The sequence below is a fragment of the Aethalodelphis obliquidens genome, unplaced genomic scaffold (assembly GCF_003676395.1).
Source record: "Aethalodelphis obliquidens isolate GAN/ISIS:26980383/991018 unplaced genomic scaffold, ASM367639v1 scaffold3, whole genome shotgun sequence".
NCBI classification, from domain to species: Eukaryota; Metazoa; Chordata; class Mammalia; order Artiodactyla; family Delphinidae; genus Aethalodelphis; species Aethalodelphis obliquidens.
Genome location: NW_020837947.1, coordinates 42980793 through 43004790, shown reverse-complemented (window position 1 = coordinate 43004790; position 23998 = coordinate 42980793). Strand labels below are relative to the sequence as shown.

The 23998-nt window shown below is 35.0% G+C and overlaps 1 protein-coding gene across 5 annotated transcripts; it reads right to left on the bottom strand.

The window, feature by feature from the left end:
• Nucleotides 1-2526: 2526 nt before the first annotated feature.
• ZUP1 (zinc finger containing ubiquitin peptidase 1) lies at nucleotides 2527-23998 on the bottom strand. 5 transcript variants are annotated; one of them, XM_027087927.1, is made up of 10 exons: nucleotides 23637-23998; nucleotides 21873-22448; nucleotides 18852-18962; nucleotides 17002-17123; nucleotides 15244-15412; nucleotides 8813-9001; nucleotides 8360-8525; nucleotides 5567-5718; nucleotides 4247-4467; nucleotides 2527-2751 (listed from the first exon to the last, which is right to left on the bottom strand). In XM_027087927.1, exons 2-10 carry the CDS (start codon nucleotides 22432-22434, stop codon nucleotides 2704-2706), a joined length of 1740 nt encoding a protein of 579 aa, XP_026943728.1. In that variant the 5' UTR covers nucleotides 22435-22448; nucleotides 23637-23998; the 3' UTR covers nucleotides 2527-2703. The 5 variants fall into 5 exon arrangements, with proteins under 5 accessions (XP_026943728.1, XP_026943721.1, XP_026943749.1 ...); XM_027087920.1 differs by having other exon boundaries at nucleotides 23693-23998; XM_027087948.1 differs by having other exon boundaries at nucleotides 22320-22448; nucleotides 23693-23998.

Sequence of the window (23998 nt, the reverse complement as noted above, 5' to 3'; positions counted from 1 at the left end):
AACTATTGATGTGCAAAATACCATTCCTTGAAAATATAAAATTTGGAATTTTGTATGTAGAACTATTAATATGTACTTTTAGAAAGATACTCAATGGATTTTTCAGAGGCTAAATGACATTTTCTTACATTACTGTTTTGATGGCTGCAGCTAATGGAGTATGTGCCTCTATATTTTTTTCTCTTTTTTTTTAAGTCTCAGGTTGAATTTCTAATATGGCAAACATGGAAATACATAACCCACAAAAGCTCCTTGGGAACGTAAATATCTTTTGAGCATCAAGGAATACTGAGACCAAAAATATTGAAAATAACTAAATTAGAGCGTGTGTTCTTAAGCAATCTGTGATACTGTATGCAAATACTGTGTGTATGTATATACATCTATATATATATATTCCCCCCCTGTGGGGAGAGGGTATGTAACTCCACCACCTGCTCAAAGACTGTGGGAACATTCAAATTTTTTAACTCTTTTGCTTGTTGCTTCTTAAAGAAATGTCTCAATGTAACTCTTCTTTCATCCTATAGAAACTGGTTTTATCTGATTTCAGGGAAAACAATTTGCACAAAGACGGCCAGCTGGGACATCCAAAGACTTCAAACTGATATCTTCTACCACTGCTTTTCTAAAATTAGTTATTTCCATTAACCAAAATAGTATTTTTAAGTTCTATATGTGATGTGCCAGGCACTGTGGGGCTACTGTTAAAAACTAGACATTGCTCCTGAAATCTTCACGCTTACATTCAAGGAGGGAAACATATAAAGGTAGATAATTAGAATAGCAGGTATTGTGATACAAATATTACACCATAGGACAGTGTCTGTCAAACTCTGTGGTGAAGAACCAATTAAAAAAAAAACAACTGCTAATCCATGGTTATTATCTGTGTAAAATAGAATAAAAGTATGTCAGCAATTGTAACTTCTATAATTATCTTGTCACAGACTGGCGGTTTGCAGCTCAGCAATCTATACTTTGAGAAACGTGTTGCTTATCAAACACTTAGAAGGCGCATTTAATCCAAACTTGAGCAGTTCAGGAAGCATTTCTAAGCGGAAGCCCTTCTAAGCGGAGAACTAAGGGGGTAAAGGCCCTAGGCAGCACCAGCTGTATTTTGGCAAAGGTCTTTAGGCTGAAAGGAGTGAAACTTTGAGAGTGGAGAGAGATGAAACTGGAGAGGTATGCAGGGCCCAGATTGTGTGGGATGTTTGGATTTTAACAATGAGCAATGAAGAGGACTCAACTGGAAGTCACAAAATCGCATTTGTATTTTAGAACGGTTTGCATTCCGTGTGGAAGATGGACTGACAGAGGATCAAGACAGGGAGCCCATTTAGGAGGTTATTACATTGTCTAGGTAAGAGATAATGATGGCATGAAGGAGCGTAACTGCATGGGGATATAGAGTAGAAACCTGTTTACCAGTCTGGATGACAGAATATTAGAAATGATAGCTTCCAGAATTTTCCAGCTGGCAATATTATTTTTTAAGACTATGAAGGTTATGGTTTTGTCAGTTCTTGCTGTTAATACACACTATTTTTTTTTAAACATCTTTATTGGAGTATAATTGCTTTACAATGGTGTGTTAGTTTCTGCTGTATAACAAAGTGAATCAGCTATACATATTATTCATTCTTGGAGTGCAACTTTCTGTATTTGATGCCATAAATAATATTTATAGAACTTCATTCAAATAAGTTCTTGTTCATTTTTTCATGGGGCAGTAGACACTTATTGCTTTTCTTTTTTGTTATTTAATATCCATTTCTTCATCTACCCGGATTTCCTTTTGAGAAATTGCCTCTGTCCCATGGCATACAGTCACATGCTAATCAGATGTGCCCTCTCTGGAATCTGAAATTTGAGCAGACATTCTACCTCTGCTCCTAACCTGATTGACCCTGCTGTAAATTATGCCGTATTCTAGCCCCTACTGTTGCCTTTGTTCTAGCAGAGTTCCCTAGTTACCTATGGATTCTGTGAGCTTCTGATAATTTGAATGAATTCTCTCCTGCTTAAATTGGCCAGAGTAGGATTCTAGCTTGCAACCTTTCATGGCAAATCCAACAGAATCTGAAAGTTTCTTTCCTACAGGACACATTAAACACAACACTCTACATCACCGTTGTATAAGTATGAGTGTAAATATTTAACAAAAGTAAATCCCTCTTTTTAGAGCTATGCCTATTAAATATTAAGGTTATTTCTAAGTAGTGAGGAGGGAATTTCATTACATATATAATACAGAAGAAAGCAAAATGCTATAATGGTAAGAGCCTGGAGGTGAGCAGTCTGGGTTCACACTCTGGATGATGACCACTTTCTTGTGCAAATTACTAATCTCTCAGAGTTTCAGCTTCCTCACAAGCTAATAACAGTACCTGTCTCACAGAACTATTTTGGAGATTAATTAATACACACAAAATATTGCGAATACCTAACACAAGTAAGAACCCAATAAATAGTCATATAATACAAAACCAGTTTCTGAAACATGGATAAGAAATATAAAACCCACAATGCAAACAAGATATTTTATTGGAATAACTACTAAACAATGGAGTACTAAAGGTATAATTTAGAATTTTAGAAATTAAACGGAGTATTTAGAGAATTCATATGTTGTATTAAAAGTTTAATATCTGAATTTGAAAAATAAAGTAAAATTCCACAATCACTGAAATGCTTACTTCTTCAAGGGATCTTCTCGGCTGTAAAGACTTGAGAAGCTTGTCTCCTGGCCTTGAAAAGAAATTTAAAAAAATATTAATAGTAAGGGAGAAGTCAATTAATTAAAGTATGTATTAATTTTATAATACAAAAAATCTGGAATTTTTTCCAAGATAATGAAAATTCCTTAAGGAATATTACAACTTCAAATTTAGGAAATTAGGAAAAACATTTTTAAAACCAAGCCATTAAAAAATTAAAGAAAATTCCAGATAAAGACAAAACACAAAGGATTAAAAAGAAAATAACACCTTTTTTATGGAATAATGAATCAAAATTAAAAATCCTGGCTCAAAGTCAGAGAGAGGTAAAAACAGAGAGAAGGAGAGATAGAGATGGGGCTACAAGCAGAGAAACACCACCAAGGTCTCACTTTCCAAGACCAGAAAGCTAACAGCTAAATAAAATGTGCAGCTAGCCTCCATGATATTGGGTAGGCCAAAAAGTTCACTCGGGCTTTTCCATAACATCTTAACCCCACCTATGATGTCAAAAGTTATCGGTATATTGGTGAACAAGCATCTTGGTATTTTGTAACAGTTAAAATGAACCTCTAACTTTATTCAGCCAAATTAACGATAGGGTGAAAAAAATGAATGCAATTTTGGTATTTAAGTCATTGCAAAGAAACCTCTAACGTATCGTAATTAAACTGAAGAACCTCTTAAACAGTCCTTGCCTGTATATCCCAAGTTGTGATGCTGAAAAGATTACTCTAGCTCTATCTCTCATTTCAAACAATTTTAGTCCTTTCCCTCATGATCCTATTATTCTTCATAAATGCTCCTTTCTACTGCTCTATCTCTTCTCTCTTTAGAGGGAAACAAATGTGAAGTACTCTAATAGGGACATTTTTTTTTTCTTTAAGATTTGAGAACTGTGTATTTTCTAGACTTGATATGCTACCACATAGCTTCAGTTTATACAAGTGGAGAGTTTCCAATTCCTAGGAATTCTTCTATAATGTACTACTCATCACTTAAATGCAAGGGGTAAAGAGGTAACTGTACTGAAGTTAATTTCTGGAATTGTATATATCCAATAAGTAAGTGTATGTGTCCTATTAGAGTACTTCACTCTCTCAATAGTGTGATATATATATCTCCAATAGTTCATCCAACATATCCAAGTGCCTAACACAGAGCCTCAGGAATCACTAGAATCACATATAATAAACAGTAATTATGAGACCAATATGAGTTAGAACTCCTTGGATTAAGTTAGCTTTTTCTTACCATATATGTTGCCATTTTTCATTACTCCCCTGACATTAAAAATTAAATTATGTATTATAAAATTAAATATTTTTGTGAAGCTCCAAGTAAAATATTTGACAAAATTAGGTACCATTTGAAATTTAAAGATGTTCATTCCAGAAATTAAATGACATACAAAATATCTTTGCCAACCTAATGTTACAGAATGAGGTGTTAGGAGTTAGCTAAAAATTTTATACTCTGAAGTCCAACCTGTCCAAGCTTCACATAATAAATATTTAGATACTTACAATTTTCTCCTCTGAAGAAAGAACACCCTCTACTGCCACTATCTGGTACTGCTTATGTTTTAAATTCCCCACAAATTTCCGAAGTTGCTTGACACTGCTAGCTTCCATGTCTTGTTTTAAGAGTTTCTGCATTTCTCGAGAAGGACATCCAGGATCAAATACTAGTAAACATAATGTTCGGTTTTTTCTCTCTTCAATTCCAACAACTGTTTGACTATGACCTATCAAAAAATCAAGTAAGAGCTATATATATATATATATGTGTGTGTGTGTGTGTGTGTGTGTGTGTGTGTGATATCTACTTATATGTACAGCTATATACAGATATGTTACTATATATAAACACGCACATATATAGACACACTATATACACTTTCTATATATAGTGTGTGTGCACATGTGTATTTAGAATATAAATACAGTCAGTCCCTCTGACATATAGGTTATCTGAGTTCTTTCAGTTCTAAGACACTTTCAGTTTTCTTTGTTCAATTTTAGTTTTCTAAAGGCTTCATGGCAAAAAATTCTACTTTCACTATGCCGTATATTTTAGTTTTTCTTTCCTAATCCCATAGTCCTTCTTATTCAAATTATCTCAGAAGAATGGATTTGAAATTTACCTACTGAAGAACAAAAAGTCTCATGGTTCCAAAAGGTAAACAAGAGTCAATTTATACATACCAGAACTTCAATGGGAAGGGCTTAAACTTTCTAGCTTGTATCCTGAACAATGAAATTCCTAATATTTACTTCTCTTTCCTCCTGTCAATCCAAATCATCCATTCGACAAATTTTATGAAATATCCATATGCCAGGCACTATTCCATGCAGTTAGTGATACAAAAGCAAACAAAACAAACACTTCTGCCTTCATGGAGCTTATATTCTAATAGGAAGGAATTCTCCACAAACAAGGTAAATAGGTAAAGTTTATATATATCATGTTAGATAAAGAAAAATAAAGCAGGGAAGAGGGATAGGAAATGCCATTGTTGGAGGGGGGTAGAATAACAAGATGAATTTTTCAAAAAGATGGTCAGGGAAGGCCTCACTGAAGTGAGGTAAAGCCTTGGAAAATGTAAAGGATGAACAATAAAGGGAGAGTGAACCAGGTGGCCCTGAAGATACCAAGGACATCATCCATTACTGGAATGTGTCATGATGACAATACAGCTCTAAAAATAAGAGTAATGTCACAATACTCCTCTCCTCCCATTAATTATCAGAATCTTAACGTATCCTAAAGCAAAAGCCAATTGCCTGTCTCATAAAAATAAATTGTCTTATAAGTTATACTTAGTATCTGTAAGTTATACTAACCTTGATGTTGAAGATAGATAGGAGGTTTAGATGTAAACAGTACTTTCGGACTCCCTTCTCTCTCTGAAGAATAGTAGCTCAATATCCATTCGAATAAGCGAGGGTGTGTACCCAAAGGGCCAGTTGACTTGTGAAAGTCAATAATACGACACCTATAAAAAAAATTGACAAAATGGATTATTTAGAAAAATATTAAAAAAATTTTTTCATCAATGGAGTTATAAAATACAAAAAATTCTTAATTTAGAATTAATTTTATTTCATCATCATTTTCTTAAGAAGAAATAAAAATTTTATTATTTATCTGAAAACTTTATTTTACGAGGAAATTATTTAAATAACTTTTAAGGTTGATGACAGATATAAAAGTTACAAAAATTTTCTGACATATAAAACTTCCATTAGTAGTAAATGAGGGTCATACTTGATTTTTAAAAGTCTACCTATAACCTGAGACATAGGGACTTTTACTCCAAAGTCTCTAAACCCGATGATCAATTAGAAGCCGACCTCTAATTATAATTCCTCAACAGCCATTTGAAGCTATCAAAAATATCCTAAATATTTTTCCTGTCAGTTCTCTCAAATTTCAATAATAGACAAGAAAAGAATACCTGTAAAGATCATAAAAAACCTGTATGTACCCCCATCTATACATCTATCTATCTCCTATTTGGCAACAGACCATGGTGGTATTGTTTCCTCAAGAGGAAGTCAACCATGAATAAACCAAACTATTTTAAACAGGAGCACTATTTACACTTCTCAACAACTATTTTAAAAAAGGTCAAATATAAGTAAAAGCAATTAATATAGAGTCATGAAGCTTAAGGCAAACTTTCCATTAAAGATGATCATAAGCATCTATCTCCGATGTCTCTTGAAAGCCGAGGTCCGCCAATCAGCTTTTTAGTGCCTCATTCTTCACTTTAGGAACAGACAGCTAAGGATTTTTAAAAGTTACAAGAAAGCCTTCCAAATGGAAAAGACTAAAATAAATAGACATGAAAGCAATTTAACATGGAGGATACAGAAAAATGCAAGGAATAGAAAAAAAGAAAATGTTGGAAAAAAATTTTACAACCATAAAAGAATACGATGGTATGAAATTACCCCTTAAAATTAAAAACATGATTGTTAAAATAAAAATTTCAATAGAGTAGCTGGGAGATAACGTTGAGTAAAGTTAGATAGTAAAACAAAATCAAAGAAAGTCAAAGAAGTTCAGTGGCCAACTAACAGGAGTTCCAGAAAGAAAAATAAAGAAAATGGAGGGATCATAATTATCAAACAACATTTAACCTCTAAGCTCTTACTACATGCCAGTCATAGTCCTAAGGACATTATTATCTCATTTAATTATCACTACAACTCTATGAAGCAGTAACTATTTACATGTTCTTTTATCAATGGTGGGACTAGGACAAGTTAAGTCGTAGAGCTAGCAGGCAGAAAGCTAGAATCAATTGTAGGCAATCTTACTTCAAAAAGTCTAAGCCCTTAACCACTATACTGAGATCTTATAGCCTACAATTCCAGATTCAAAAGGAAAAACAAATGCCCAACACAATGAATCAAAGCCCCACATCCAATGGTGAATTTTCATAGTATCGGGGCTAAGAAAAGATGCAAAAAAACTTCCAGAGAAAATAAATAGGTTATACACAAAGGAACAAAAATCAGATGGCAGCTTACCTTCTCTTTAGTAATACTGATTGCTAGAAGTCAACAGAGTAACAACTTGATCTGATTTGAAAATGATTTTGGGTTAAGAATAATACAGCCACACAAACTATCACTTACGTAATAAGACTAGGTACCATTTCTTAGAAGGCTAATAAAGGAAGTGTTCAAGCAAAAGAGAGTAATCCAAAAAAGAGAGAGACATGGAATCCAGGAAAAATCCAGGACCCAATTCAAGAAAACAGTGAAGAAATGCAACATGATTAGAGCTGTGGAAGGGATCTAGAAGGCAAATAATGCAGACTAGAGCAGAGGAAAGACAGCTTCAAGAAAAAGGTGTCCAGGAATAAGGAGCACCTCAGATTTCATGATAAATGGAGTTTTTGGAAAAATTTGACCATGATGCAGCCAAACTGTAAAACGGAAAAGGAAAGGCAATTCTTAACTCAAAGAAAATTTTAAAAAGCTTTTCAGGAAAGATATAAAATCAGCAATGAATAATATTTACACAGTCATGATGTAAACCCTGACTTTAACTTAATAAAAACTGAGATTTAACCATATTACAAAAATTGAGGGGAAACAGATGGGAGATATAAGGAGAATGCAACAGACAATGTCTAAAAGTGACAAACCAAGAAAAGGCCATGAAAGCATATTATTTAAAAACAATATAAGTGGGCTTCCCTGGTGGCGCAGTGGTTGAGAGTCCGCCTGCTGGTGCAGAGGACACGGGTTCGCGCCCCGGTCTGGGAAGATCCCACATGCCGCGGAGCGGCTGGGCCCGTGAGCCATGGCCGCTAAGCCTGCTCGTCCAGAGCCTGTGCTCCGCAACGGGAGAGGCCACAACAGTGAGAGGCCCATACCGCAAAAAAAAAAAACAAACAAACAAAAAAACAATGGAAGTGACAGCTGCCTCTGAGAGACAGGACTAGAGAATAGATAAGAGCATGAAATGGGGAATGAGTTGCTGGTTTTCATTGTAAGTCTTTCATTTTAATCCTACTTAAATTTTATTTTTTAACTATCCCTTTGATTAAAAAAAAAACCACAATAACAAAAATTTCCCAGATATGACAATAACATTAACTTGGTTTTTTAGGTACATACTTTATCCTTAGGGAGGTCAGAAGTGTATATACTTCACATGCTCCAATCCAGGCCTTTGTTCCCTGTAACCTGTTATTAAGTTGAGAGGCACCCTGGGGATCAAAACCTTCCTTCCATGCATCTTCAATCATAGACTGAATTTTTGGAATGCAAGGAACTGACATACCTAAAATTATACAAAGCAAATATGTAATATGACAGTAAAGTACTGAATAATATCATTTAGCAGTACACCATACATTCTACAGGAACCTACAGTTTTTATGCCATTATTTCTGACATCTTCTACCATATCATTTTCTCTTCCTTCAACCAGAATTCAGGTTTTTAATGTAAATATCCACTAAAATACATCTTTATTAAAGCTATTAATTGTGCCTACTATATATTAATTCATTCCACATCAAATGTACTTTATCAGATGATAAGTTCAGGGTATCGTATTTCACATACCTTTCAAGCAATCATCATAAGCATCATTTTGTAATAATGATGAAAGCAGCATCTGGAAATTTCTGTAACCACAACCCCAACCTTTGTCACCAAAAGATGACTGAAAGTGATCCACTACTGTAGAAAGCCACACACGCCTCACATCTGTGGCAGCATTCTGATAATACCTATAAAGTGCTTCCATAATTCCTAAAGTGAAAAAGAGATTTAGAAAGTTTAGAGGAATATCATCTTTCTATGGCTGTCTCATATATTTCTAATATCAACCTCTTTCTCAAGGGCCACATCTAAATCCTGTCGATTCCATCTTCTTTATCTTTTTACTGATATAATCTTGGTTATTGTCCTGCTTATTTACTACTATGAGAGTTTCCTAATACTAGCATATTACTTTATTATGCTGAATTGAAACTGTTTGCTTCCTTCACTTCTGCATCTGCAGGGCCAGCACATAAAAGTACACTGCTGAATGAATGTTCTTGACCCCCCATTTTATTATACATTCTGCTGGACATCATTCTTTCTGAAGCTCAGTCCTAGTCAATTTGCTCTCAATTTAAAAACTTCAATAGCTTCCTATTACCCATGGAATAGTTTTAATCCATGGTATATGAAGCCCACAGCAGGCTATCCTCTAACTTATCTTTATTTCAAACCACTCTTCTTGCCACAATTTTGGCTGTGGCCTAACTGAACATGATTTTGACCATGGAGTTTTCATTCAATTACAATATTTACTAAGCACTTTTAAAATACTTAGCACTATGCTAAGCATTGAGGATACAAAGTATTATGACAATATTCCTTAAAACCTCCTGGACCCAGATTATAATAAGTGCTATAGCATGAATAACAAGGTGTTAGGACAGGGTACATCTGATTCTATCCCTTTCTTCCTTCTAGTAATTCTCCCTATATTTCAAAATCCTACTGATACCTTCAGAAGCAAATGCTACAGTCTTTGTAAACACTTTTCCTGATTCCATAACCCCAAACAAAAAGGTCCTCTTTTTCTGAACAATCACTACATTTTACTTGTGCCTCCTAGGTACTGGTCATATTTCATGGCAGAATTCTACAGTTCTTTGTGCATACTTTACAGACTCTGGGAAGCTTATTGGCAGGAAAATCTTATTTGGATAGCCCATACTTTCTCACATAGAACATGGCACCAAAAAGGCAATCACTAAATACTTTACTTGAATGAAGATTATCCTATAGGAAAATGGGTTTTTGTCTTTAAGAAGGCAGAGTCAATAAATCAAAACAATTAAAGGAACCAAGAGTTGTAGCTGTGCCTACACTATGAAGGACAGAAATATAGACCATTATAACCATTTCCAGGGAACTTAAAAAGATTAGACTCACCGTCAAGAAAAAGAACAATTAAAATGCTATATAACTGAGTACTAAATGTTGTAGCATGGAACGGGTACTCTAGGAATTCAGAGAAATTAATGTGAGATTCAGTATCACAGACTTTGATAAAGAGATCAAGATTTGAGAGACATTTAAGAGTGAGGTGGAATAACAGAAAAATAGGGAAAAAAAGTAATGTACATTCTAATATACTTTGGCATAGTTATTACTAACTCAATGATGCCTCATTGTGTATGTAATACTGTCCTAGTAACCACATCATAGCACTTGCTTTTAAAGGAAAATTTCCTCATAATTAAAGTTTTTATTTCTTAGCACCTAAATGTCTTTAGATATTTTCCAAGATGAATGTACCTTCTGTTAAATTCTATTCTATTCTATATAGAATATAGAATGTTAAAATAATGAGACTCTTCAAATGAGAGCAGCTTCAATTAACATCTGCATAACTAACAAAAAATACAAATTTTATTTGGAAGTCTGGATTTCCTGGATCTGGATTTCTTTTTCCTTCCCAAGGTTAGGGAAGTTTTCAGAGAGCCAGTGTCTCCTGGAGGGGAGCCTTACACACGGCTGGTGTCCTGGTTTTTACGCCTGGTACCCCAGCTTTCACAGCTGCCACCCTGACAGCCTGATTCTGGTGGCCAGGAGGGCTTGCATTCCTGGGTCTCACAGGACTATGGCAATCGGGAAGACAATTCTTAGAAGGCCGCCATCTCCAGGGCACTGCACAGACAAAAAAACTGAGGCATATCCCCAAGTCTTTCTCTGAAGGCAGCCTCTTTCTTTGTCTTAGAGATTCAGCCTGGGGGGCAAGCTTCAGGATTGGCACATATCTAGTGGACTAGGGAGCTGCTCTCAAGGAACGAAGGCTGTGGATGCCACCTTGGCATTCTCCCTCTTACTCCAGCTTACCAGTAACTTCCAGAAAAGAGCCCATACACTTGTGTGCAACCCTGATTTTTGCGATTGTCACCCAGGGGACACTGCCATATCACCTGGTCAGCAGGCCTTATACTAGCAGTCCAACAGGACTGTATATATTTGCATACTTTTGAAAGCTGTTGCAGCCACTATTGAAAACAGTATGGAGGTTCCTCAAATAAATAAAACTAGAACTACCATATGATCCAGAAATTTCACTACCATATGACACAGCAAGCCAATCTGTTTCAGAAGAAAACAAAAATACTAACTTGCAAAGATATATGCACCCCTATGTTCACTGCATAACGGTTTATAATAAACAAGATATAGACCCTAGGTGTCCACTGAAGGATGAATGGATAAAGAAATTGTGGTACACATACATACACGCAAAGGAATGCTACTCAGCCAGAAAAGAGAATGAAATTTCACCATCTGCAACAACATGGATGGACCTGAAGGGTAATAACGCTTAGTAAAATAAGTCAGAGAAAGACAAATACTGTATGTTATCACTTATATGAGGGATCTAAAAAATAAAACAAAGGAATGTAACAAAACAGAAACAGACTCACATATATAGAGAACAAATCAGTGGTTAACCAGTGTGGAGAGAGAAGGAAAAAGGGGCAAAATAGGGGTAGGGGGTTAAGAAGTACAAACTACTATGTATAAAATAAATAAGCTACAAGGATATATTATACAGCACAAGGAATATAGCCAATATTTTATAATAACTTTAATCTAAAAAGTACTGAATCACTATGTTGTATACCTGAAACTAATATAATATTGTAAATCAACTATACCCCAATAAAAAAAAAATTAATGTAACAACAACAACAAAAAACAAAATGAGAAGAGATAACACACACATACATACATACAATGGAATATTATTTAGCCACAGAACAGAATGAAATCTTGCCATTTGTAACAGTGGAGGGACCTTAAGGGCATTATGCTAAGTGAAGTAAGTCAGACAGGGAAAGACAGATACTGCATTATCTCTCTTACATGTGGAATCTAAAAACACAACAACAAAACAACAACCACCACCACAACAAAAACAAGCTCATGGATGCAGGGAACAGACTGGTCTTTGCCAGAGGCAGGATGTGGGGGGATGGGAGAAATGAGTGAAGGGAGTAAAAAAAAATCTTTAGCACTAAATCGATTACTTCTAAATAAAAAGGACACAGTACATTACAGGTCAGTGTTCTTCAATCTTTTACAGATATATTTATTTTAAATTATACATACACTACTATATTCTCCAGTAACTCTAAAACATATGTATAAACAGAAATTAAAGGATACCATAAATTAAAGACAAGTAGAAGTTCTAATATTTTCTTCCTATATACCCTAATGCATCATATTACACATCTGCTGGGAAGTCCTATCCTGTATGGAAACTTTCTGCAGGGAGACCCTTGAAGTATAAAGACAGCCTTCAGAAACAGACGTATGGATATATGAAAATATGACATGTGTTACAAATACATGGAGACAGTACAGATTTGCTAAGTGGTACTGAGATAAACAAGCAATGACAACTTAGTATTATAAGTATCACTACAAATAAGGGGAAAAATTAGATCCATACCTTCTCTTTCGCTCACTCAACTTTTTCCCTCCTTCCCTCTCTCTCACACAGACATATGCACAAATAAATTCCAAGTTGATTAAAAGTCAAAATATGAAAAGCAAGGTATAATTTTTTTTTTTAGTAACGGCTACTTTATTTTATTTTATATTTTTGGCAGTGCCGCTTGCGGGACCTTAGTTCCCCAACCAGGGATCAAACTTGTGCCCCCTGCAGTGGAAGTGCGGAGTCCTAACCACCGGACCACCAGGGAATTCCTGAATATGAAAAGCAGGCATAAATTTTTCTTTTGTTTTGTTCTATTTTTTTTAATTTTAGTTTATTTGATTGAAGTACAGTTGATTTACAATGTGTTAATTTCTACTGTACAGCAAAGTGACTCAGTTATACATATAATATTCTTTTCCATATTATGGTTTATCACAGTGAGTTGATTTTTATGTGCTAAAATCACTTCCAGTTGGCATAAAAAAATACCATGATCTATGTGAAGGAACTATCTTTTTAAAAAAATATATACTTTTTTAAAAACTTTTTATTTTATATTGGAGTATAGCTGATTAACAATTTTGTGATAGTTTCAGGTGTACAGCAAAGTGATTCAGTTATACATATACATGTATCTATTCTTTTTCAAATTCTTTTCCCATTTAGGTTGTTACATAATATTGAGCAGAGTTCCCTGTGCTATACAGTAGGTCCTTGTTGGTTATCCATTTTAAGGGTATAAATATTTAAAGACAATATAAAGGGGTATGTTTATGATCTCAAAGATGGGGGGGTTTCTTAAACAAGACACTTAGAAAACAAATAAAGGGAAAGATTAAGAAATTCAATTATATTCAAATTTAAAATTCTGTCTAATTGAAGACACCATGTACAAAATTTAAAGGCAAATTATAGATTTGAAGAAGATATTTGCTCCTCATATAATCAATGAAGAATTAGTATCCTGAATACTTAATGGACTTCCAAAAATCAATAAGAAAAGGACAAACAACCCAACAGAGAAGGGGAAAAGGAAGGGACTAGGTTATTTACAGAAGAAACTAACTCAGGAGTAATCCGAGAAATACAATTAAGAGATGTATCCTCCTCTCATGCCCTATTAAATGGCAAAAATTAAAAAGTGTCACGATACAAAGTATAAGTCAGAACACACTGATGCTAATGTAGATTACAACCATTTTAGAAAACAACTCCATAACACCCTTAACAAAGTTAATTATGCAAATACCCTTTAATCTAGTATTTCCAGTCTGGATGTTAGAGAAACTCTTGAGGGGGAAACCTGTTCACAATTTGTAAGAATAAAACACTGGAAACAACCTAAGTAATACAAGGAAATTCTATACAGCAATCAAAATGAATGAAGTACAGTTATAAGAATCAATATATTTAAGCAAATCCAATTAAAGCATACATATTGTATACCAATTTACACGTAGTTTAAAATATAAAAGATTAAGTATTATTATGGAAACCTACATATAAGATAAAATTATTAAAACATATATGAGACTGATAAATACCAAATTCAGGATAATGATTCCCTTTGTGGAGGACAGAAATCAGAATGAATGAGGGGTACGCAAGGGGTTTAAAATACATATGAAAGGGTTTACAGCTTTAAAACATTAAATTTCGTAAAAACTGGGTGGTGGGAACAAAGCTGTTTCCATATAATTTGGTTTTTTTTTAAACTATACTAACAGACATGTCAAAAAAAAATGTTAAAAACATCAGGAAAAATGGCATTCTTTGGAACAAGACAGATCTGATTGTGAATACCAGCTGGGCCAATAACTAGCTATGTAACCTTACCTTGGGAAAGTAATTTAACCTAAGTCACAATGACCTCATCCAGAAAAATCGAACAGTACACAAGATTTTTCTTTTGAGAGTTACATGATACAATATATATAAAGGTCTTAGTATCTAAAACTGTACTGAACAATACGGTAGAAACTATTTACAGGTGGCTATTTGAACACCTGAAGTGTGGCTTGTCCAAACTGAGATGCCCTACAAAGTAAAATACACATTGGATTTTGAAGAATTGTAAAACATCCCATTAACAGTTTTTAATACCTATTACATGTTGACATATTATGGACACGCTGGAAAAATATTAAAATTAATTTCACCTAGTCCTTTTTACTTTTTCTAATGTGACTACTGGAAATTTAAAATTATTTATGTGGCTCACATTCTACTAGACAGCAATTGTCTAGAACATAGTAAGCACTTAAAAACTTTTCTAAAAGGTTTGTTTCCAAATGTCAAATAAATTGACACAATATAAAAGTGAATTATTTTTAAGTGAATTATTTACTATAAAAATAAAAGTTCAGGAGTTTTAAAACAACAAACAAAAAATTACTTGAACACACAGTCTCACCTAAAACTATATAAACTATGGGTTATGAAAATTACACAAAATTCAAATAATTCTGATTATTACTTCAGTGTGTATGGAATATTAAAACCATGATTTGGATGTTTAAATACTCACCAGAAGTTTTTGTTTTTCCATCATCAATACCAATAGCTAGTGATTCCATCATATCAGCTTTTCTTCTATGAAATTCAGATGGATGCATTCTTCCCCTATTTACTTCTATCTCCATATTTCGTAGCTGCTGTTGCTTGTACCCTCCAGAATTATTTAAACCATATTGTCTCTATCGAACATAAAAACAAATGACTTAATTTTTATGTCCCTTTACATTAATGAGGATGGAAACTTCCCACTATTTTTTATATCTGGAAATATATTTTGAAACATTCTGGTTTATAGACATTTATACAAGTCAACTTAAAGATTTTTATGAAAAATAAATCACACACAAAAAAATCCCTAAGTTAATAATAGCCTTTCTCTACAAACAACCATCATGGTAAGAGACTTGTTTTCCTTGTAGTAGGGAAAGTAGAGAATCCTGTCTTCCTACTAATGGTACTGTGAAAGGCAGATGAGTTCTGACCATACTGCTGATTTTTTCAAGACAACCTGTCAGTACTTGTTATTTGGTTCCTAGGCTAGCCTACAAAGGCCTACTTAATCCATAATTCATTCAGGTATTCATTCTATGTAGTGAATGAACTATGTTTTTGCACACTGACAATAATATGTTAAAACAGCCCCTATGGAAAACATTTCTGAGATCTGAACAAGTAACCTGCAAACTTACATAATAAACTCCCTTAAACACCGAAAAGTTTTTGTATTGATAAATGTTTCAAAATTATATAAGGCAAAGACGACTTAGGAAAAGCCAACTTTCTTTTCTCCTCTGAATCCTGGTGGGAAAATAATTTTGCAAATAAATGAATCATGAATGAGAAAAATAGCCTAAATTAGATATTCCAAAGGAAGAATAGCCATGTCTAAGATACTGGAGAAAAAAAAGTAAGAGGTCAAATAAGATCAGGAAGATTACGATATGTACAATGCATATTAGTATTTTAAAGGCTTTGAGAAGACCCCAAGTACACAAACCTGTTTAAGTGGACACTTTCAAACCTATTCAATCATAAACCCTTTTTACTCATACATTACCCTATTAGCACATAGAAAAAGAACACTCAAAAACTATATGAGCATTATTAACACAGATGACATCATAGTCTACAGCAAATTAGGTCTGAAAAAAGTAGAAAAAGATGTTAAAATTTTTAATGCATTAAAAATATAATAGATGCTACCAGTTTAGTTCAACAGATACCACCACTCACCTAAAAAAAATGAAGTCTCAAACATCATCAAAAAGCATTTTCCATTAAAAATGGTTCTTTCTAAATGCCTGAATTGCAATCACTAAAAGAATTTAAGACTCAGGAGACATTAATTCTAAGTTTCTGTTTTAAGTACCTATACAAACACTTAAAATTCCGAGTCTCAATTTCCTCATTTTTCCCATTGACATAGGTTTATATCCAGGCTTTACCATTTAATACTGCCAAACCCTGAGCAAGTTAAGCTACTTAAGTACTTTATGTCTCCATTTCTTCATCTTCTGTTAAAAAAAAAGTCTAAAATAACTTCATGGAGCACTGAAGATTTTAAGATACTTTATACGAAGTGTTCACCCTAGTACATGACCAGAATGAGTACTTATAAATGGTGGCTGTTATGAACTATAAAAAATATATGTAAAAAAATATTTTGTATAATAAAGACAAAAATAATAGGCTGAAGGCTTGATAGCATGTTTGAAAAATAAGAACTCTAACCAAACCAAAATAATATAATTGCTATTAATCTTTGTACCTGCAGGTTCTGAAATTCTTCCATTTCTTGTCTTGATTCTTCAGATCTCCTCTTTCTGTCTTCTTCTTGTTGAAGCTGTTGAGCCAATTCCAGATCTCTAGAACACTGGACTCTATCCATACCTATTATACATTTTTAATGTTTAGAATAAAATAACTACTGAAATAAAGGCTCACTTATATGTTAATACATATTTTTTAAAAGGAGTAAATGCTATTATTTTGCCATTTATTCATGACTACGATGTCACAGAAACACTGAGAACAAATCTAGCAGAACTTGGACTGCTTCTGTAAGGGTATAACCTCCACTTAAATCGCTAATACTCGCTGAGTGTTTAGGCTGTGACAGGCACTTCTTATTAATTATCTCATTTGGATCCTCATAACAACCTTAGGAAGTTAGGTATTATTATCTACTAAGGAAACCAGAACTTAGAGAAATTAAGTAGCACCCTTGAGCAGTGCCCCTCATTAACAAAAATAAGGCATATTGGTTTTTAAAAGAAATACTAGGGGGAGGAAGGAAATAATAAAGAAGGTAAAAATATAAGTTTGCAAAGTACAGATATTAGATTGTAACTTAATTACAGTCTGACCCCTAAGCAAATAGTACAACTATGGAACATCTTGCCCTTTTTCCTCTCTACCCAGTGTCCCACAGATCCATTAATGAGTGTCTTCTGGCCAGCATCTCCTTGACCTCCCAATTTGATGGTTTAATTATGTATTTGAATATTCTTTCTTTCCTTTCAAATCTCTCAGCCTCTGCTACATCTTCCTAATTTGTCCCTACTTCCACTGGTAGAAATATGCAATTCAAAACTGATTCTTAGCATACTTCTGAAGCTATCAACAGTGATTCACTCAGACCATATTTTTCTCTCATTACCCACTACAGGCTTACAGAATAATTTATGTACCCATACAAAGCTTATCATAAACAAAGTAAGAACTATTAGACTCTCAACTTCAGAGATTTATTCTTCCATAGTAATTAGTAAAGAACCACCACAGTAGAGAACTGTTCCATCTTTACTCCAGTAATTCTCATCTTCGTATTAGGCTGAGTGAGCAGGTAATGCTGTCCCTGGACATCACTAAGTGGTGCTAGGATCATTGATAATGAACACTAAAAACCCCTGCATTAACAGGAGATATCTATGTACCCTAAGAAACTGAAATCCAGTAGAACACAATTGGTTTCTCTTTAGGTCTACATTACATTTTGTTTCAATGGAATTGTGAAAATCATATAGGATCTTTCCACTTCTAAGGCACCCTCATGATTACTTAATCAATACCACTATTAAAAAAAATAGGGGACAGAGGAAAACTTTAGAATCTCTTATAAAACTAGTAGGTGGTAATAAAGAAACTAGAAGAGTATCTGAAAATGCACTTGAAAAACTTTTAAGTCTCATAGTTCATATTCTTTTTAAAATTATATGTGCCATATGGCAGCTTCCTAGTTCATAAACAATTTTTACTGACAAGATGCTAAATTCAACTACTTCCAGCTGCTGAAAGAATGGTCTCAACTTATAAATCAAAAAGTTTTTTAAATTGTACAATATTTCACTGTCTTCTAAATACTGATGTTCTAGGTCAAAACCCTGGATTCACACCCCTAGTTCAGTTGTTAGTCACAATAGTTCATCCTTTATAACTTTTCTGTGAAAGAACTTCTTTAAAAAGTTGAAGCGGTATTAGAATTTTTTAAGGGACAGATTTATTTTTAACCAGTGTGGGTTTTTTTTTCCCTCTATAACACTAATCTAAAAAGTAGATAGTATCCTAGGAAGTAGAAATTAAATCATGACATTCTTATCTTTAAATATATAGGCATACCTTGTCCAAAGTTGCTTTCTTCCAAATGCAAGTCAACATGTTCTTGGAGAATATGGTAATTTGTACAGATGAGCCCACACATAGGGCAGTCATAGAGTGGTTGATTACAATCTGTATTAGAGATATAATTTAGTTGGTTTGATTTTTAAAACCTTAAAATTTTTCACCCCAAGTCAAAGACTCTACTACCCACTAACTTTATTAAATAAGTAAAAGCTCTTTGTAGTTGGATTTAAAGCAATTTTTCTACTTCTAGGGTCAAGATGAAAGCCTGAGCATAAGCACAAACCTCTTACAATAAAGGAAAATATTAATAATAAACATTTAGCTCCGTAGTCAAAACAAGAAAAGAAAAGGAAAAAGGAAAATCAAATGGTAAGTAGAGACCAGTTCAGATATGGACTTTGGGGGCTGGATTCTCAGTACCCTCCAAACTGCGTGGTGACATGCAGAATTCAAGCATTCAGCAAAAAAGCAGGACACTGGGATCAAATGCCCTAGTTGGGAGCATGCCCAAGACAGAAGAAATGGTACCTCTACAAGACCAAGACTTGGCTGATACTGGGTACCGAAAATGTTATTATGTTATTAGGGAACTGCAAATTAAAACAAGATAACACTACACATATATTAGAATGACCAAAATCTGGACCACTGACAACACAAAATGCTGGCAAGGATGTGAGCACGAGGACCTCTCATTCACTGCTGGTGGGAATGCAAAATGGTACAACCACTTTGGAAGGGTTTCGCAGTTTCTTATAAAACTAAACACATTGTCACCATATGATCCAGAATCATGAATTCCCTTGTATTTACCCAAATGAATTGAAAATTTCTGTCCACACAAAAACCGGTACATGGACATTTATAGCAGCTTTATTCATAATTGCCAAAACCTGGAAGCAACCAAGATGTCCTTCAGTAGGTGAACAGATAAATAAACTGTGGCACATCCAAAGGAATATTATTCAACGCTTAAAAAAAAAAAGAATGGGCTATCAAGCCATAAAAAGACATGGAGGAATCTTAAATGTACATTACTTAGTGAAATAAACCAATCTGAAAAAGCGACATACTGTATGATTCCAATTATATGACATTCTGGAAAAGGCAAAAATATGGATAGTAAAAAGATCAGTGGTTGCCAGGGGGAGGGAAGGATGAATAGGTGGAGCACAGAGGAATTTTAGGGCAGTGTGACTATTCTGTATGATACTAAATACTAAATGGTGGGTTCGTGTAATTATACATTCGTCAAAACCTGTAGAATAGGGCTTCCCTGGTGGCGCAGTGGTTGGGAGTCTGCCTGCCAATGCGGGGGATGCGGGTTCGACCCCAGTCTGGGAGGATCCCGCGTGCCGCGGAGCGGCTGGGCCCGTGAGCCATGGCCGCTGGGCCTGCGTGTCCGGAGCCTGTGCTCCGTGACAGGAGGGGACGCAGCGGTGGGAGGCCAGCATACCGCAAAACAAACAAACAAAAAAACCCAAAAAAACCCCTGTAGAATATATAACACCAAGAGTGAATCCTAATGTAAACTATGGACTTTGAGTGATATTGATGTGTCAATGTAGATTCACTGATTTTAACAAACTATCACTTGGTATGGGTTGTTGAATAATGGAGAAGGTTGTGAGGATAAGGGGACAGGGGGTATATGGGTAATCTCTGTACTTTCTACTCAATTTTGCTGTGAACCTGAAACTTCCCTAAAAAATAGCATTTATTAGATTTCAAAAAATGAATTTATGCACTCTCCTTAACCTTTAATAGAAATTAACTCAAATGAATCAGACTTAAATGTAAAATTCAAAACTCTAAAACTTCTAGAAGATAACATGGGAAAGGTGACCTTGGGTCTGGCAAGGAGTTTTGATACAACACCAAAAGCACAACCCATGAAAGAAGAAATCAAGTAAGTTGAACTTCATTAAAAGTAAAAACTTCTGTGCTGTGAAAGACACTGTTAAGAGAATGAAAAGACAAGCCTCAGACCAGGAAAAAATATTTGCATAAAACATTATCTGATAAAGGACTTGCATCCAAAATATATAAATTACTCTTAAAAACTCAATGGTATCGAAGAAATACATGATTCTAAATGTGTATGCACCAATAAAAGAGCCTCAAAATACATGAAACAAATCCTAATAGAGCTGAAAGGAAAAACAGACAAATACACAATTATAATTAGGGACTTCAACTCCCTTCCAAAAACCGGTAGAACTGCTAGACAGGAAATCAGCAAGGACATGGAAGATCTGAACACGATCAAACAACATACCCTAATTGACAAATATAGAACACTCGACCCAACAACCACAGAACACACATTTTTTCCCCAAGTGTCTATGGAACATGTGCTGAGATAGACCATATACCATACCTTAGGCCATAAAACAAGTTTCAAGAAATTCAAAAGAACTTAAACCATAAAGTTTGTTCTCTGATCATAACAGAATCAAACTAGAACTTGGTTACAAAATCTGAGTTCCAGACAGTTCAGATGCCACTGGGCTGGTGGTAAATAAAAGAATGGCCTCTGCAGGGCTTCCCTGGCGGCGCAGTGGTTGAGAGTCTGCCTGCCGATGCAGGGGACCCAGGTTCGTGCCCCGGTCCGGGAAGATCCCACATGCCGCGGAGTGGCTAGGCCCGTGAGCCACGGCCGCTGAGCCTGCGTGTCCGGAGCCTGTGCTATGCAACGGGAGCGGCCACAGCAGTGAGGGGCCCGCGTACCACAAAAAAAAAAAAAAAAAAATGGCCTCTGCAAACTGGACTCTGAGTGTATTTCTCCTCAGAAAGTTTCTAAAACTATTTTCAATGTAGCTGAAACATTTACTATTTGCATCAAAACTCTTTTCCATTATTGTATTTTCATATTGCAATAATGGCAAATGAACAATGTTATAAACAAATTGAAAACACATTTTTAGTGATCTCATTTACAAATCAACTTTTGGGACACCACATATTAAACTGAGACTACTGCTACTTACTTATTATATAAAACGAATACTTTACCTTCTAATGGAGTGTCTAAAAGATCGGCATGCTCTGTTTTCACATGAGTTTCCATATCTTGACTACAACCTTCTATTTTTCCACAGAATGGACATTCAGGAGGACTATACATTGCTTCATAAATTGATCCTTTAATTTTGGTTCGGTCAGACTGTTTTTCCTTACTTTTCAGGAATTTTCTAGATTCAGTTAAGTTCTCTGAATGAAAGCCTTTATGTTTTAAAATACCATTGTTAGGCGGGCCTTGAGCTGAAATTTTCGGATGATTAGATGCACAAGCTGAATGAATACTTGAATTAACTTCCATTCTACACTGTAGGGTGCTGTCCTTCCTGCTATTGGAAGTTCCACACTGTACTGTATTAATCCTCTCAAAGTTTTTTTCTAGTTCATTTTGCTCAAAATGAGCAGTTTCAATATGAAAACACATTTCATCATAATTCACACCTGACAACTTGCAAAATGGACATGTAACTTCATTTTCCATGTGAACAATTAGGAGGTGAGTCTTCATGTCTGGTTCTGAGGTTACTGTTTCACCACATATATTGCAAGATAGCATGGTACAGCAGGTAACTAGAAAAGAATACAATATTATTTTAAGTTAGAAAGTAGAAGTTGAAGAAAATACATTTTATAAAATGATTTCAAGCAATTATATTTGTTATTTATAACTGGATTATTTAGATAAAGAAATTTTCAATGTACTTACTGTTCCTCAAATACACAAATTTATTTATAAATCACAACCAAAATTTCACTACTGTATTTCAAGTTTATGGTTTCGATAAAACAAAGGCAATAATAATGCAAATTAAAGTAAATAATTTTTCAAAAATTCCAAAAAGTGTGTATCTGGACTGAGGTAGAGAAAAAATAACGTTTATAAACTTGCCCAGGTAAAATAAGTCAAGTAAGAGAAAACAAAGAGAAGAAACCTTACCAACTGATATATCTAAATAAAAAACTTTAAAGTTATTAACAATGAATTGGGTAAATAAATCTTTATAATAGCAGTTAACAGTTAAAGAGCTTTACATGTATCAAACCAATTCAAGCATCATTATTATCATTCTATATGGAGGAAACCCTGGCTCAGATATGTCACCAGCGCCAGAAAATGGTTAGCCAAAATGCTAACCCAGTCACTCTCCAGAGGCTGTACTCTCCACCCAAAGAAATAAAAGCAGAGTGAGCATCATAGAAAACAGCACTGATTCCAGAGTCAAAGAGAACTGGATTATAATCTCAGGTTTCATAATTTTAGGTGAGACATCTCACCTCTTTGAGGTTCGGTCTACAAAACGAGTTGTACTAAATCAGCAGTCATTTCTGGGTTTTACGGACAAATAATGTACTGGCTACTGACACAAAGGTGATTTTGCTAAAAGTAATTTTCAAAAAGCAATCACCATCACAACCTTTCTACTACAGACTACGTTCAGCTAAAAACTATTCAGAAAACAAACAGGAAATGAAAAATAAGAAAATTATTCCCATCATTTAAATAAATGTAGCTTTCTAAGAACTCCCAACTTTGTCCTTTTTTCCATTTCCCTTCAGGTAAGTGAAAATAGTCTCTGATTTTAGATGAAAATTCTCCCAAACCCCCAGTGGGAAGAACGTCACACGCAGAGAAGTTTCTACGTTCCCCGGGCTGGGACACAGCTGGACGCACAATGATGCGCTTCAACTCCCTAACACTTAGATCACAACAAGGGGATGAGAGAAGTACGGAGGCCGGCGAGAGGTGCCGGAGCCTACCCAAGGGTCCATGCCAGCATCCCGGGCCAGGACAGGAAACCAGCCCCGATACTAACTGGGTCAAAGCGTTGGGCCCAGGGAACCTTGGCTGGACGGTCACTTCCTACTGGCCTGGACAGCCGGCCACAGGCCGGCCACACTGCCCTGTGCTTGGCTTCCTCTTCGGATCCCGCGGCTGACGCCGTCTGGCTTGCGGGCAGAGGAGTTCGTGCGCGGCGTCGATTACCTTTCCCGGCCTAAAAGACTGAGGCAGGCCCTCTTTCTACCCAGAGACTCACGGTGAACCGAGAAGAGAACCAGGGACTCCGAAAAGCTTCAGCCTCCAGGAACGTATAAAAAAGCTCTTTTTCTATTCCCCGGAA

Bases quoted from the DNA above. Each gene is read 5' to 3' on its own strand.
- ZUP1 (XM_027087927.1), bottom strand. From the start codon at position 22,434: ATGCTATCTTGCAATATATGTGGTGAAACAGTAACCTCAGAACCAGAC. The intron at 15,413-17,001 runs GTACAAAGATTA...TATGTTCGATAG, and splicing joins AAGAATTTCAGAACCTGCAG to AGACAATATGGTTTAAATAA. The intron at 5,719-8,359 runs GTATGTACCTAA...TTTTTTTTATAG, and splicing joins CTGACCTCCCTAAGGATAAA to GTGTCGTATTATTGACTTTC.